Below are 12,870 nucleotides of genomic sequence, written 5' to 3'. Positions count from 1 at the left end.
CGCCGATGTGTCTGTCTTAACTTGTATCCTGTGAGAAAGACCCGATCATGTGATGGAGAGCCATGTGAGTGAGAGATGCTTCGGATTGCGCAGCACATTCAGGGCACAACGCAGCACTACGGGCCGCAAAAGGCATGGATTTTTTTAGGGTGCATTATGGCCACAAAGGGGATGCTGCCGTGAAATTCGAGGCATTATCAAGTGCTTGTCAAATTGTGAATGAGAGACTATTAGAGTGTGTACAACCTGCGCAAAAAAAGCAGAGCTCATGCCTTTCAAGCAACTTTTTAAAAATCATCATTAGAGTCTCATCTTGCAGCCTTACAATGTATTATAAATCAAAACATATAGCCCAACATTTGTAGAACAACTAGAGTTACATTAATAACTCTAAATTAAGCATATAGAAGTACCTACCTCTTTGTTAACAACTTTACACAGAATAGAATGTGGGCACTCCCTCAAATCGTTGAGAAAATATTTATATTTTATTCAGCTTTGTTCAATTGTATTCTTCATACTATAAAATAATATAAAATAATGCCACAGAATTATGAACAAATCTTGTCTGCTAAATGAACTAGTGTAGCCCACAGCCATTTGGCACAGCCACATCAGGACCTAACATAAGGACAACTCAGAGTATGCTATTCTATTCTTCTGAAATAGACTACATTTTCTTCATATCATGCTTCTTTAGACCTGTCTAAAGTAAATCATGGATTCATTGTGAAGGTGTAGGCTATATTACATGGATTTATTATACTTTTTAAAATGTGTGGAATGTGTGGAAGCCAGGAGATGCTAAATGTGTTTATGTTAATTCATGGTCAATTACCGTGAGACCGACAGTTATTTGCTTGACAATCCCCGGCTGATGAAATTTTGTGACCGCCACAGCCCTAGTCTGGAGGAAACCTGGCACCATCCCTATGGTAATGCATGGTGGTGGCAGCATCATGCTGTGGTGATGTTTTTCAGCGGCAGGGAATAGGAGACTAGTCATGACCAAGGGAAAGAGTAACGGAACAAAGTACAGAGAGATCCTTGATCAAAACCTATTCCAGAGCGCTCAGGATCTCAGACCTCAGACCCTAAGCACACAGCAAAGACAATGCAGGAGTGGCTTCGGGACAAGTCTCTGAATGTCCTTGAGTGGCCCCGCCAGTACCCGGACTTAAACCCAATCCAACATCTCTGGAGAGACCTGAAAATAGCTGTGCAGTGACGCTCCCCATACAACCTGACAAAGCTTGCGAGGATCTATAGAGAAGAATGGGAGAAACTCCTCAAATACAGGTGTGCCAAGCTTGTAGTGTCATACCCAAGAAGACTCAAGGCTATAATCGCTGCCAAAGGTGCTTCAACAAAGTACTGAGTAAAGGGTCTTAATACTTATCTAAATGTGATATTTTCAGTGTTTTTTTATCAATTCGCAAAAACTAAAAACTGTTTTTGCTTTGTCATTATGGGGTATTGTGTGTAGATTGATGAGGAAAAAAACGATTTAATCAATTTTAGAATAAGGCTGTAACGTAATAAAATGTAGAAAAAGTCAATGGGTCTGAATAATTTCTGAATGCACTGAAATTGTATGTGTGGTACAGAGATGAGGTAGTCATTCAGAAATCATGTTAAAATCACTATTATTGCACACAGAGTGGCTCCATGAACTTATGTGACTTAAGCAAATTTTTACTCCTGAACATATTAAGGCTTGTCATAACAAAGAGGTTGAATATTTATTGACTCAAGACATTTCCGCTTGTAATGTTTTATTAATTTGTAAAAATTCTGAAAAATATAACATTTCCACTTTTACATTATGGGGTATTGTGTGTAGGCCAGTAACAAAAAATGTCAGGTCAATCTATTTGAAATTCAGGCTGTAACACATCAAAATGTAGAAAATGTCAAGGGGTGTGAATAATTTCTGAACGACCTGTATCATATTTTTGACCTTCAATAGATACACAACCTTTGTCAGGAAAAAAAAATCAGTTTGGAGTGTAAAAGTCTCCCATTCAATGGTGTTCACTTTCAAGTTGTGGGCACAAAGACGTATGAATGCCATCAGGAAAGACAGAAAATCAAAAGCCAAAGAAAAATATGTTGCTGAAATGAACAAGAACAAGCCAGTAAGTTCAAAGACAAATCACTATAATTTATACCAAACACTTTTACAACATTCATTGCATTTTAATGATGTTTAAGTGTTAAGTACTTGAAGAAGATGGGGCTTTAAACGGGTGTTCCAACTCTGTGGTCACTAAAGATCCCAAGGCACTTATTGCAAGAGTATTGGTGCTTTCAAGACAACTAGAAACTTGGAAAAAAACGAGGTCAAATCATGATGTCAGTGATCTTCAGGTCAGAAAGTCAGAGCTCTAGAAAGATGCCAGAGCTTCCAATTTGGAATTACAAGTTGAATGACCGTAAAAAAGTATGTAAACTGTATGAATAATGTGTAACAAAATATTTGTAGAAAACAAAAATGTAAAGCTGTTACTTTTGTCCTCTGTAGTGGTGCATGGTGGATGGCCCAATATATATATATATATATTTTTGAGTATGTAAGTGGGGTAAGGGTGGGGAGTTTCCCCTTACAAAGCTCTTTAGAGTGTGTGTCTTGAAAAGTGCAAATCAATAATAATAATAATAATAATCATTATTATTATTATTCAATGTTTTGACATCTTCCATAGCTTGAAGACCATGCTTTTGTACAGAGATGGAAACTGGCGGACTGCAAGGGTATGTTAAAACCTCTTACATCTACACCAGGGGTGTCAAACTCATTTTAGCTCAGGGGCCACATGGAGGAAAATCTATTCCCAAGTGGGCCGGACCGGTAAAATCATGGTATATATATAACTTAAAAATAACAACTTCAGATTGTTTTCTTTGTTTTAATACGATCAACATAAAACATAAAGCTGCAGCCTGAGGACAGTGTGTCCACAATAGTACAAGCACAACATCACACCTCAAGTTTATTTGAAAATTCTAAAGAAAAAGAACACACAAACACACAATGCCTCAGTGATTCACAGAAGTATATCACAGATCACAGAACTATATCAGGGTGTCTCATGCAGCACTTTACGTGGGGTTGCATAGTTTATTTGACTCCTGATACCTGGCATCTTTTAGCTTGTAGATTCTACACGTTCCGCTAGCGGAACGTCTGCTCCAATATCCTATGATGGGCGGGGCGCGAAATTCAAACTCCTCTAAATCCGAAAACTTACACTTTTCAAACATATGACTATTTTACAGCTATTTAAAGACAAGACTCTCCTTTATCTAACCAAACTGTCCGATTTCAAAAAGGCTTTACAGCGAAAGCAAAACATTAGATTATGTCAGCAGAGTACCCAGCCAGAAATAATCACACAGCCATTTTTCAAGCTAGCATATCATGTCACATAAACCCAAACCATAGCTAAATGCAGCACTAACCTTTGATGATCTTCATCAGATGACACACCTAGGACATTGTGTTATACAATACATGCATGTCTGTTCAATCAAGTTCATATTTATATCAAAAACCAGCTTTTTACATTAGCATGTGACGTTCAGAACTAGCATTCCCACCGAACACTTCCGGTGATTTTACTAAATTACTCACGATAAACGTTCACAAAAAGCATAACAATTATTTTAAGAATTATAGATACAGAACTCCTCTATGCACTCGATATGTCCGATTTTAAAATAGCTTTTCGGATGAAGCACATTTTGCAATAATCTAAGTACATAGCCCGGCGTTACAGGGCTAGCTATTTAGACACCCTGCAAGTTTAGCCTTCACCAAAATCACATTTCCTATAAGAAAAATGTTCTTACCTTGCTTGTTCTTCATCAGAATACACTGCCAGGACTTCTACTTCAATAACAAATGTAGGTTTGGTCCCAAATAATCCATCGTTATATCCAAACAGCGACGTTTTGTTCGTGCGTTCTAGACACTATCCCAACGCTAAATCTCGGCCACGAGCATGACGCAAAATATGACAAAAAAATTCTAAATATTCCATTACCGTACTTCGAAGCATGTCAACCGCTGTTTAAAACCAATTTTTATGCAATTTATCTCGTAGAGAAGCGATAATATTCCGACCGGGAATCTGCCTGTCTGTAAACTGAGGAAAAAACCGAAAGCCGGGGGCGGGGCGTGTCACGCGCCTAAGGCTTAGTCCATTGAGTGACCACTTAGCTTTTGCTCTCCTTTGTTTCAGCCAGGGCTTTGAATTACGTCATTCCTGTTTTTCCCGGGCTATGAGACCTCATTGGAGACGTGCGAAGTGTCACGTAAGAGCAGAGATCCTTTGTAAACGATAGAGATAATAAAGAAGGGCAAGAAATGTTCAGACAGGGTACTTCCTGAACAGAAGCATCTCAGGTTTTTGCCTGCCATAGGAGTTCTGTTATACTCACAGACACCATTCAAACAGTTTCAGAAACTTTGGAGTGTTTTCTCTCCAAAGCTAATAATTATATGCATATTCCAGTTTCTGGGCAGGACTAATAATCAGATTAAATCGGGTACGTTTTTTATCCAGCCGTGAAAATACTGCCCCCTAGCCATAACAGGTTAAATAAAGTGCCTAAGTGCCAAATAAAGTAACAAGGTTGAAGTTTTCATCTTAAATTATCCCAAAATCAAATGGGAATTTCTGTGAAACTTTGTATGTTTAAATTGTGGATTTTGAAAATAAAATAAAAATTCAAGATGTGTCGAATTTTTATTTCACCTTTATTTAACCAGGTAGGCAAGTTGAGAACAAGTTCTCATTTACAATTGCGACCTGGCCAAGATAAAGCAAAGCAGTTCGACAACATACAAAAACACAGAGTTACACATGGAGTAAAACAACATACAATCAATGATGCAGTAGAAAAAAATAAGACTATATACAATGTGAGCAAATGATGTGAGATAATGGAGGTAAAGGCAAAAAAATGCCATGGTGGCAAAGTAAATAAAGTATGGCAAGAAAAACACTGGAATGGTAGATTTGTAGTTTGAAGAAAGTTAAAAGTTAAAATATAAATAATATGGTGCAAAGGAGCAAAATAAATAAAATAAATAAATAAATTTGTTTGTCTACATGCCATTTTAAAAACAATGCAGCTATTGGAGTAAACCTATTATGGGTTAAGACAAGTAACTATGAGTAAGGGCAAACATCATGATAAGCTCGCAAGCTGAATTTGAATAAGACATCCGATTACCCCTTTGCATTTAGAATGGTTAGTTTTATCATAGCTAATAAATAACCAAATCATTGATGGATCACTACATAAAATAAATGCATGTCTCTCGTCTCCCCGCATATGCGTTATCACACTCCCTCATCTGATTGGTCAAGTAGGCGGGCCTTCTGACTTTGTGGCTGTGGTAACTAGTGATGACCCCTCTCATTGCAAGGTTGCCATAAAATGTTTCTTTACATGACCTTTGACTGTTGTAAAGCACTGTAGTGAATATACTCAATACAAATGCTGACATCTAGTGGTGACATGACGAACTGCACGTTACTGCATTTCACAGCAAAGTTTGTGAACTTGTGAACAGTGCAGTTTCAGATTTACTTTGAGACTAAGTTTAATTCATTCAGCCCCTTGTTTATTAGTGTGCTTGTAGCGCTTCAGCACAAACACTTCTGCATTCTTATCCACAGCCATAGATAGATACTTCTTCACAAACCTAAGAAGGTACACTGAACAATTGTTTTGTATTTATAGAGGATATAGTTGCTTTTTGGTGGTTATTATGTAAACTACAAATCAAATGTTCTTAAATAATGTTAATTTTAATATTTTGTTAAAAAAACCTACACTTCTGCTTTCTTATCCACTACCATAGATAGATCTGACTATCTATATATCAGTAATTGGTGACTTTTGCCTCCCTAAAATCTGTATCATTATCGGACTCAGAAATCCCATATTGGTTGGGCTCTAGACTCTACAATCTGCAAAGGATTCTAACTAGCACCAAAAAGGGTTCCCTATGGGGACTAACCGAAGAATCCTATATGGTTGTACTTAGCATCTTTTTTTTAAAGAGTTTAGTCTACAGAGCTGATCCATGCCAGACTCACCTTCCACCACACACTACTCTTTTCCAGTCGGTTGTCTTATGATATTGAGAGACTATATTCTATTGAGAGACGAATTGAATAGAGATGTTGTAGAGAGAGAGATGACAGTTTAACAGAGATATTCTAGTGTGAGAGATGGCAGGTTAACGGAGATATTAGAGTGTAACAGAAATAACTCACTTGGCTTCCAGAGCCAGTGCGATGATCCCAGCAGCTAGGGGGGCTGAGGCTGACGTCCCCGTGTGGGAGTCTGTACACTTCTGTCTCAGGTCTGTAGTCACCTAGGAGAAGAGAGAAAGACGAGAGGAAACAACATCAGTTATATAGAGATCCCACAGAAACTATCTGATTTGCATGCAAGTTAAACAACTCATCTAAATGCTTTATTTATCTATGCAAAAGAAGTTTGAGTATGTGGATCTCAAGTAAGGATTTTGTCATTGGGTGACTTCTGCCTAGGCAATCTGGTCTCAGATCATTTCATATTATTCTGTACGTAAATCTTAGACACACAAGTTGTGTGGATGTCCATCACCCATTTCACATGATATATTACAAAATATGTTACGGAATTGCAAAACGTACAATATGTTATGAATTTGCAAAACATATGATATGTTATGAATTATAGCTAGGTGGCTAACATTAACTAGTTAGCTAGGCTAGGAGTTGGGGTTACGGTTACGGTTAAGTTTAGGAGTTAGGTCAAAGGGTTAAAGTTAGGGTTAGCTAAAAGGTTTAAGGTTAGGGTTAGCTAAAAGGGTTAAGGTTAGTGGAAGGGTTAGCTAACATGCTAAGTAGTTGAAACATCAAAGATACCAGGCCTGGTTTTCATAGCAGATTTTGAAAAGGCATTTGATAAAGTACGACTAAAATTTATATATAAATGCCTGGATTATTTTAATTTTGGTGAATCTCTTATACAAATCTGTTAAAGTTATGTACAGCAACCCCAGGTGTAAAATAGTAAATAATGGTTACTTCTCAGAAAGTATTGAGCTTTTAAGAGGAATAAAACAAGGTTGTCCATTGTCTCCCTATCTATTTATTATGGCCATTGAAATGCTAGTTATTAAAATTAGATCCAACAAGAACATCAAGGGGTTAAAAATCCAGGAGATAAAAACAAAAGTGTCAATGTATGATGATAACTCAAGTTTTTTCTTAAGTCCACAATCTGGATCCCTGCACAGTCTCATTGAAGATCTTGATCACTTTTCTAGCCTCTCTCAACAAAAACCTAATTATGACAAGTGTATCGTACCATATTACGTATTGGATCATTAAAAGACAGTGTTTACACTACCTTGTAGTTTACCAATAAAATGGGCGGATGGTGAAGTAGACATACTTGGTATTCATATCTCAAAAAATATAAATGAACTTATCACAATCAATTTCAATAGAAAGTTAGCAAAAATAGATAAGATTCTGAAACCATGGAGAGGTACACACTTGTCTATTTATGGATAAATCACATTGATTAACTCTTTGGTCCTATCACAGTTTACTTACGCTGCCTACAACTCGTTTTTTAAATCATATGAGCAAAAATATTTCATTTAATTTGGAATGCTAAGCCAGATAAAATTAAACGTGCCTATTTATATAATGAATACCAGTTTGGTGGGAAAGAATGATTAAATATTAAAAATGTAATCATCTCACTCACTAAAAGCTTCACTCATACATAAGTTATACTTAAACCCAAAATGGTTCTCCTGTAGATTAAGAAAGGCTCATACTTTGTTCAAAACTGGCCTTTTTGCCTTTATACAGATTACAACTTCTCATTTCTGACTAAATGAAAAAGAAATTGTATTTAAACAAGCCATACAAATCTGGTTACAATTTCAGTTTTATCCTCCAGAAAAGATAGAACAAATATTACAACAAATATTATGGTTAAACTCAAATATACTGATTAATAATAAAACATCCTTTATGGGTTTTTGTGTGTGAACATTTTATTATATTTATTAATGATATTATGAATAGAAACGATGGTGTTATGTCACATATGCAGCTATCGAAAATATATGTTAATGTCTGCTCAATCCAGACTTTGAACCAATTGATTGCAGCATTACCACAGAAATGGAGGATGCAAGTGGAAGAAGTTAGGGAACTTGTTTGTCTGCCATATATTAAAGATACAAATTGTATGAAAAGAATTGGCATAAATATAAAAATATACCAGTTTAATTTGAGGACAATTGTTTTGACAGCTGCACAGTACTTGTGGCAAAATAAATGGGAAGAGATTTTCGATGTACCGATTCCATGGCACATGGTTCATGAACTGATACAAAAAAGCAACACTTGAGTTTTTCAATTTAAATTATTATACAAAATTCTTGCCACCAACAGGATGCTATATATATGGGGCGTACAACAATCTCATCTCTGTAGATTTTGCTGCGAAGAGACAGAATCACTAGATCATTTATAGCTTGTTTCTGGTCACAGGTTGAGGAATGGTTAAAAAAATCACAACATCCACTTAAAATTAACTTTACAAATAGCAGTGTTGGGTGATTTTATCTAATAATACTTGTAGGAAAGGTTTTCATCTTTAGTTCACAATCTGTGGATACTATACGATTTGAAAGGTTCAAAATGTATGTAAAACATCACAGCACAATTAAAAAATATATGGCACATGGAAACCAAACGAGGGAGGTCTATGGTGATAGGTGGGATGGGCTGAGTGTGGCTGAGGGGTGGCATTAAAGAGCTGATGTTCAGTAATGTATTATTGTTATGTGATTGCTGTATATAAAAGTATCATGTATGTAAAATGTATGTATATGTAGCAGAAAAGCTCCCAAACACCCTACTTTTTTTTTTGCCTTTCGCTTAAGTTTGTTTTTTCGTAACCATACGAAACGTAACATATTATACTAAATGGTGTGTCGTCCTAGGAGGGACGAAAAGGTGGTGGAAAAGAGGAAAATGGAAGGAAAGTTGTGAGAGAGGAGAGGAGGAAAGAAAGGGGGGCAGAGCAGAGGCGTAGTTTAGAGTGTTGTGTCACTTGTCAGAGGCAGAGTTAATCAGTGACACAGCCAGACTGAGAGGTGTATGTTTATTCACCTGCAGCAGCCCTCTGGTGTGTTTGGGAGGAAAGTGGAGAAAGCGTTGAGTTGCAGGACTGTTTAAGTTAGTTGTGGTCCCTATATTGACAAATAGCTTAGAGGAAATGTGGTGTTTCTTGGACTGTTTGTCAGTATATTAGTCACTATTAAGCTAAAAACTCACCAGAAGCGGGTGGGCGGAGCAAGCAGAGCGAGGCGGGTGGAAAGGACGGGACAGGCAGAGCAGTGACTGTATGCTAGCAGGATAGTCCATATCTCCAATCATCTTTTCTGACAGTGATGTGTTTCCATAAGCATCTGCTAAACATGTGTATGTGACCAATAAAATTAGATTTGAAGTGGATGAATTGGTCTAATTTAGCATGTATGCTAAAGCCTCAACCCTTAACTACCTCTTCCAATTCAAATGAGCTCGAAAGAAAGTGAATGATAACATGATTTCTATTGTTTTGTGTGACTACAGTAGCAGCGATAAAACACAAAAATAGAGACACGCACTAATTGAGCGAGGCATCAAAGCGGACAACCCGCCCGCCCTGCTTCAGTTGGGTCATTATAATTCAAAACAATGCATTCTAAAATAAATAATACACATGCTCGCCTTCGGTGAGTTTAGGCCATTAGTTTGGTATGAATCAATGTCTGTTTCACGTGGAGGTTTACTCTGCTGTAGGTATGAGTGTGTTTGTGTGCCAGTGTCAATCTGTTTCTATGAGGTTTCCTCTGATGTGGGTTTTAGTGATGCTAGAGGTGTGTATGTGTGTATGTGTTTGTGTATCAGAGGTACTTGCTAAAGGTTTCTGGTTAAGGTTGCCATTACTGTGGGTGTGTGGGTGGATCATTATTCCAAATTATTAGGTTGTGCTTTTGTGCTTTGTTGTGTGTGATGAAGAGATCCTCCTGGACCTCGAGGGATTGCTAATGATGCCTCACGATCTGTTTCTCATTGGGGTTTCCGGAGCTGAAAATATGTGGCGAGTGTAGGTGTGAAGGTGGGAGTGTGTATGTGTATCAGTGGTACTTACTATCTGTTTCTTGTTGTGGCTGCCAAAGCTGAAGTACATGGTGAGGGTGAAGGTAGGTCTGTGTGTGTGTGTTTATCGGGGTGTCTCAGGGGGAGTTCAGATATGCAAAACACATTTCCAATGGATAAATTTAAGCACTCACCAAATTATTATTATTATTATTATTTTTATTATTACTATTACTCACTATCTGTTTCTCGTTGGGGTTCCCAGAGCTGAAGGTGGTGGCGAGGGTGGAGGAGCAGGCCTCGCTGTACCAGGGTACCATGCCGTACTGGGTGGTGCTGCTGATGGATAGGGTGTAGATGCTGTTGGTGTAGCCGTCACAGTTACAGCTGTCCTTCTCACGACCACCATTCCCCGATGCCCACACAAAGATGGAGCCCAGCCCGCCTCGGCCCTGGAAATGTACACATATAGGCAAGGATGACACACAGGCATCTAGAACACACACAAGCACAGATAACACACATACATATATTTACACAAACATACAGTACACACAGGCATAGATAGCACACCCACACGTTCAAGTGTGTGTATGTGGAGAGATGGATAGAGATGGAGTTTTTGTGTGTGTGTGTGCATGCGTGGATGCATTTGTGTGAGTTTCCGGTTGAGAGACTGATAGTGTAACGTTTGTCGTCGGGAGACGAGGAAGCGGACCAAAACGCAGCTGGGAGCGAATACATGTTTATTTAACACACTAGAATTAAACATGTACACAAAATCAAGGAAAAACTGCCAATACGTTACGTGCTCAAATAACGAGACAACAACCCACAAACATCGTGGGGGAAAAGGAACTTAAATGTGATTCCCAATCAGACTTCACAAGCGACAGCTGTCTGATTGGGAAATCACCCCCGAGCCCAACATAGAAATAAAACACAAAGAAAGGCTATAACCAAAACATAGAAAATAAAGCATAGAAATTCCACACCCTGACCAAAATAGCAGAGTTCACCTGGTCAGGGCGTGACAGTACCCCCCCTCCAACGGTGCGTACTCCCGGCGCACCAAACTAAAGTCTATTAGGGGGGGGACCCGGGTGGGCGCCTCACCCTCGGTGGAGGCTCTGGCCCCGGGCGTGTTTCTCCCCCTGCCTCCACCCTAGCCCTACCCCTCTGGCCCGGACTGGACCACTGTGGAGCGGCATGCTCAGGCTCCGGAGCGGAGCCGTCCACCGGAATATGATTGGGCACCGGTGGACCAGACACGGGCCGTGCCGGACTGTGGACACGCACCGTGGGCTTGGTGCGGGGAACAGGGACGGGCCGGACAGGACTGTGGACACGCACCGTGGGCTTGGTGCGGGGAACAGGGACGGGCCGGACAGGACTGTGGACACGCACCGTGGGCTTGGTGCGGGGAACAGGGACGGGCCGGACAGGACTGGGGACACGCACCACTAACCTGGTGCGGGGAGCAGGGACGGGCCGGGCCGGACTGGGGACACGCACCACTAACCAGATGCGGGGAGCAGGGACGGGCCGGACAGGACTGGGGACACGCACCACTAACCTGGTGCGGGGAGCAGGGACGGGCCGGACAGGACTGGGGACACGCACCACTGACTTGGTGCGGGGAGCAGGGACGGGCCGGACAGGACTGTGAACAGGTACTGGTGACCTGAAGCGTGGAGCCGGTTTAGCCACTCGTCCTGGCTGGATGCCCATCCTAGCACGGCATGTGCTGGGTATGTCCACCGGACGTACTGGGCTGTGCGGGCGCACTGGCGACACAGCGCGCAACTCTGCATACCATGGCTTGGTGCGGGGAGCAGGGACGGGCCGGACAGGACTGGGGACACGCCCCGTGGGCTTGGTGCGGGGAACAGGAACGGCCCAGACAGGACTGTGAACACGCACTGGTGACCTGAAGCGTGGAGCCGGTTTAGCCACTCGTCCTGGCTGGATGCCCATCCTAGCACGGCATGTGCTGGGCATGTCCACCGGACGCACCGGGCTGTGCGGGCGCACTGGCGACACAGCGCGCAACTCAGCATACCATGGCTCCTCCTCCAGATCTTCCCTCTGCAGGTCCTCAATCAAACGCCTCATCTCCTTCTCTTCCTCCGCCGTCATCCCCCACGAGAGCAGTGGTCTGGGCTCTTCCTCTGCCCTTCCGGACCACCCCATTAGCCCCCCCCCAAAATTTTCTTGGGGCTGTTTTCCGGGCCTCCTCGACCGCCGCCTGCGACTCCGTCTACCGGCTGGCTTTTCCTCCTCGACCTGGGAGTCCGTCCGCCAGGGTCCTTTCCCCGACATGATCTCCTCCCAGGTCCAGAACTCCTTTCCCTCGCGAGCCCATCTCTCGCGCTCCTTTTCCTCCCGCTGCTTGGTCCTGGTTCGGTGGGTTGTTCTGTAACGTTTGTCGTCGGGAGACGAGGAAGCGGACCAAAACGCAGCTGGGAGCGAATACATGTTTATTTAACACACTAGAATTAAACATGTACACAAAATCAAGGAAAAACTGCCAATACGTTACGTGCTCAAATAACGAGACAACAACCCACAAACATCGTGGGGGGAAAAGGAACTTAAATGTGATTCCCAATCAGACTTCACAAGCGACAGCTGTCTGATTGGGAAATCACCCCCGAGCCCAACATAGAAATAAAACACAAAGAAAGGC

General features: G+C 41.1%; 1 protein-coding gene across 2 annotated transcripts in view; it reads right to left on the bottom strand.

The window, feature by feature from the left end:
- Positions 1–12,870, bottom strand: part of LOC115197322 (furin) — a 223,724-nt gene that overhangs the window by 19,165 nt on the left and 191,689 nt on the right. For both annotated transcript variants that reach the window (XM_029758720.1, XM_029758721.1), the window contains exons 9-10: positions 10,421–10,633; positions 6,294–6,394 (exon numbers count right to left, since the gene is read on the bottom strand). In XM_029758720.1, coding sequence (XP_029614580.1) covers positions 6,294–6,394; positions 10,421–10,633 — 314 coding nt within the window. The remainder of the gene's footprint in view (positions 1–6,293; positions 6,395–10,420; positions 10,634–12,870) is intronic.

The sequence above is a fragment of the Salmo trutta genome, chromosome 7 (genome assembly GCF_901001165.1).
Source record: "Salmo trutta chromosome 7, fSalTru1.1, whole genome shotgun sequence".
In the NCBI taxonomy this organism is placed as follows: Eukaryota; Metazoa; Chordata; class Actinopteri; order Salmoniformes; family Salmonidae; genus Salmo; species Salmo trutta.
Note: the sequence above shows the minus strand (reverse complement) of the source record. Positions and strands in the feature narration are given on the sequence as shown.